At 43.8% G+C, this 4,641-nt stretch overlaps 1 protein-coding gene across 1 annotated transcript; it reads right to left on the bottom strand.

The window, feature by feature from the left end:
- Positions 1 to 4,314, bottom strand: LOC104071811 (chromosome unknown open reading frame, human C3orf17; the record flags this gene model as incomplete). The annotated part of the gene is made up of 7 exons (XM_009572532.1): positions 1 to 394; positions 854 to 1,104; positions 1,526 to 1,582; positions 2,320 to 2,686; positions 3,580 to 3,657; positions 4,002 to 4,133; positions 4,238 to 4,314. Coding segments are annotated over 7 exons (1,356 nt in total), but the record flags the coding sequence as incomplete, so codon positions are not given.
- Positions 4,315 to 4,641: the final 327 nt, after the last annotated feature.

The following is a 4,641-nucleotide window of genomic DNA, read 5'->3' as shown; positions in this document are numbered from 1 at the left end:
TCAGACACCCATTGCTGCAAAAATAGAATCAATATCCATGTTTTCAGTAGCTTCTTTCCACACAGGGCCAGGACTTCCTTCCAGCAGCAGCTGCTTAGGGGTCCCTGCTGTGCTTAGTTTGACACAGCCTGTATCAGCATTGGAACATTCTTCCCGGCTTGGAGGCCCATCCTGGTAAGCTGGGAGGATGAGTGATGCACTGTTCTCACAGACCCCAAAAAGCTCAGAAGGTTTTTGCTGAGCAGTCTTCAGAGTTCTCTTCAAGCGTGCGGATGATTTCCTCCTTCGACAGAACCGTGCCCTGAGGTACTGCTTTGGCCAGCATGCATTTTGTGACCCATATAGGAGGTATTTACAGACAGATGTTTTGACACAGCACAGTTTTTTCTTCAAGCTTAAGGGGAAGAAGGTGCACAAAACGTAACTTTATCAGCTGCTAAAGTGTTATTTCATTTGAGGTTTGGAGAGGTTTGGTTATTAGCCTTCTCTACTATTTTCCTTGTCATACCAAGGAGATACAACAGCACGTTGTACAATACTGACCAGGGCATTCTGAAGAAAGACGACACCCCTTGCATCAAAATAGTTACCATTAAACATGCACATGATTTAAGTTGCATTTTCATCCTCCCTCTTAAGTATTTGTGCATTTGTTAGCCTTTTAAATCCTTTGACAAATGACTGATGCTAAATAGAATGTTCATGTCAGAGCGTGCAGTAACCGGAACTAGTGATCCCCATTGAGTTTTAAAAGAATGGGTTAGAATTCTGTGTTTCTCTACACTGTAGCAAAATACATAATACTGCAATGTAAAGTGTCAAATCCAGAAATCCCACACCCATGCAAAATTACCTGCATCCTTGAGCCTCCACGTGGTGCAGCCGGTTGCTTTTCAACAACTTGTTACGCAGAAAATAAGCTGCTGATTTGAATTTGTTGCCTTTGCACCACAGAATAACTTTTCTGAGTGCCTCTGACAGTTCCCCAAATGACGAAGCTGTTTGGACCATCTGTACAAGAGATCCAGTGTGCTGCGATTTTGCTATATGAGAGGAAAGTGATGCTGACTTTGTTTTAAAAGGTGTTGATGCAATGCTTATATCCTGAAACAAAGGATAACAGAAATAATTAGTCTTTTAAAAATATGACATGCCTGATCCTCTCTGCTGGAGAGGAGCAGAGCACTGAGGTTTTTGTGAGAACATTCCTTACTTCCTAAGGAGAAAGTGGAAGAGCAGTCTTGTTTTGTGGAATACAAAAAGAGGCAGATAATTAGAATTTATATTCCTGTCTACTACTGACTTGCTCTCTGGTCATTTCACTTGACATACCAACAAATGCTCAAATTCCTAAGCAGAAATTAGTAGTGATTTTCAGTGCAAAGCTTCCATGCTAAAGTGGGTTGTTAGACAGGCAAAAATAAGGCAGGTGAAGGGGACATTTTCAATCAGCGATATCATGTTTTGAGTGTTAGGGTCTTTAAAGTTTTTTTTAAAAAAAAGTGTAAAACAGTACCATACAAACCTCTTGTGTGGGAGGTCTGGATGGTCTAAGTAAGCTCTTCACATCAAACCCCAGGTGCTTCACTACAAAGAGAGAGGAGAGTCCTCATTATGAAGTAAAGACAGTTTTAAGTCTTGGCACAGAGACACCGCAATGCTTTGCCCTGCTGAGCTCTCCGATCTCCTGCCATCTCAGCAGACTCACACCTGTACTCATTTCCAGGAAACTCAAGGGGAATACAGTCATCTGGCATGGCAGCAGGCAAGGGATGAAGAGGATGCAGAGATTTACAGATGGTTGCAAAGGAGAACTTAATGGGTAAAAGCTTCACACAAACACCTGGATGCCTGCAGTCACTGGCCATAGCCCTGACTGCAGGGGGAGGCTTGGGCACAGCCCAGAACCAGCATCGCATCCTGTACTTACAACCTTATCCACTCTGTATGGACTGCAGACAGTGCTCTTAGCTTCCCTCACTATCCTTGGGCCCCATCTATGCAGAAGCAGGAAAACACAAATAACTATTTACAGGACCTGTATACCGCATTCATTACTTGCTTCTCTCCAGGCTGTATCATGTTTAAACAAAAAAAAAAAAAAAAAACCAAAAAAACCCCTCACAATACTGACATTATCCACACCTTTCTTTATAAAGGCAAGGGCACATGCAGCATTCTCCTCCTCTTCCAAGGACAGGAGAGGGGAGTTTGTACTAGAACCGCACTCTGTGGGTAGTAGACGTGCTTGGCTCTGTTGGACAGCAGTTGCGGTCAGTCTCTGAGATGTCAGAAACCAGTAGCACTGTGGCACAAGGCTTTACCTCTGCTGGCTCTGGTCGCCAGAACTGGCTCTCCGATGTCCGTGGGGCATGGGGTGCTACGGTTTTTCACAGCACTCATGCAGGTCGCAAAATTTCTCTTTTTCCCAACCTCTGACACCGCCTCTGGCACTGTTGGGAAGAGCTTCTTCAGCCAGCCGGTAGGTTTTTTTGTTGTAAGCATTCTAGCCTTTTGCTTCTTCACCTCAGAAGAAATGTTAACTCCAAGGAAGTTACTGATATCAGAAGGGAAGGTAAACCCCTTGATATAAGGCATCTGTTGGGTCTCAGATACCAGATGAAGCAATGTCGACAACATGCCATACAAGGACATGAGGCTCTGCAATACACACCTGTACTGAATCCTAAAGAGAGAAGACAGAAAGGTATGGAGTCTCCTCTAGCAAAACCTGGTGCTCACTGAACAACTACCTTTAGCTCAAGCGGAAGAGCTGATGGAAGAGATTCCAAGCTGCCCTTTCCCTATTCCCACTCAATACAAGCTTATCTTTCTACACTCTGTCACCACGCTTTCCTTAGTATTAGTCTGAACTTTACGGAACTGTTCAAGATCAGAATGTAGAAGTGACTTAACCAGTAAGTCCCTGATCAGGAGCCTGTCTGCTTCCCTAGAGCTTTGCTGAGTGCCATACCTGAGACTCACCAGGTTCTCAGGTCACATCCACATCATTTGACATGAGGTCTCCCCCGAAAAGCAACCTGTACCAACTCAGGACAATGGTGCTAGCACTGACGCTCTACGTTTACTGGGGAGACAGATTTCTTGTGCCAAAGAACATTTTACTGAGTTGTTCTACACATTGCTGTTACTCCTTCACTTACAGACAGCAGTTACTTTCTCGTACTGAGAGAGACCAGAACACTGATTTCCCTGGAAAACTCAGCAGTATTATAGAACAACTTTATCCCAGCCTTTCCATTTCAGCATGAGGCAGGACTTACTGCTTGCTGCAGAGTACTTGATGTTCGTGTTTGTGGCAGGCTGGCATTAACACTATGATTTTATTAGTGCTACATAAAGTTTGCTATGAACCAAGAACAAAGCCTTCCATAACAGCATGTAAGAAGTCTCTCTCCACGTGCTAGAATCAAGTCCAAAAGGATAGAGGGATCCCCTCCTCCTCCTCCCAACTGAATAAAGCTCACTCAGCAGCAAGGCCTAATTACAAGCCCTTCTCCCTGACAGGCACATCAAACAGACAGACAACAAACAAGAGAGACATTTGAGTACACAAACCATAGCCGGCTCAACAACCCCGAAGCCACAGTGTTCAAAAGTATGAATTCTTCTGAGCAGAGATGTTTAACGGACAAGCTGAAGATTACACCAGTCAAGGATAAAAAATAAACAGCATGTAATGAGACTTGCTGAACACACCAACTAGAGGCAATTCACAAGGCAATATCCTGGATAATTTGGGAGACAAGTATCCAAACTTTGGGTTGCTCAAGGCCAGAACAGCAGCCAGCCAACAGCCTGAGGTTCCTACATAATAACTTGAAAATAACATGTTTGGCTATCAAAGAAACTTCAAGTTGCACATCTGAATGGCACAGTTGAGTCCATCAGCAATACAGGGCTTACAGCAGACCTAGTTTTGGTTTCATGAGGTGCTGCTGGTGAACTGTAAGAATGTTCTCATGGTGAAAAAAGGATACAGAAAAGCTTTACAGCAACAGTCCAATAGACGTAGTAGGAGCTTGCAGCCTCCCAATATCTTCAGAGCCACTGTTTCCAGCATAGGCTGGCTGGGAACTAAGCACTCTGCATGGACTTGGGATGTACTTTTCCTGTGTTGATACAAGGATGAGGAGATGGTTATGATCTAGCATTCCCCCCCTTTAACTCTGCAGACTGAGTTAATGGGTAGTATAACATGCTATATGACACTTACTTGGGAATCAGTCCTGCCAGGGTTTCAATGCAGCCCACCAAGTTCATTTTCCATAGGCGCTTCAAGCATTGTTCTACCTAGAAAAAAAGAAAACTCCTTTGACAGGTATTTTGAGAGATGGGAGTGCCTTGGTCCAAGAACTGTCACTATATTAAGTGACACCTTCCCCTCATCAGTTTAACAGCATAAATTGCAGGTTTGTGTGGTGGAATGTTCTGATATGTTCCTATATCTGCACTGTGATGAAGAAGATCCCTTTATCACATTACTGTGAATATGGAATTAAGTGAAGGGCTGGAGTAGGCCATTGTTAATTGGTGCTGCATAGTTTCCCCTGCTGTATGCAATGGCCTTTGGTATTGGCTTTCAAGAATGAAAATGCATAAACAAATCAAGAAGGTAAG

The sequence above is a fragment of the Fulmarus glacialis genome, unplaced genomic scaffold, assembly GCF_000690835.1.
Source record: "Fulmarus glacialis isolate BGI_N327 unplaced genomic scaffold, ASM69083v1 scaffold48600, whole genome shotgun sequence".
NCBI lineage: Eukaryota > Metazoa > Chordata > Aves > Procellariiformes > Procellariidae > Fulmarus > Fulmarus glacialis.
The sequence above is the reverse complement of the archived record's forward strand: the minus strand, read 5'-3'. Positions and strand labels throughout refer to the sequence as shown.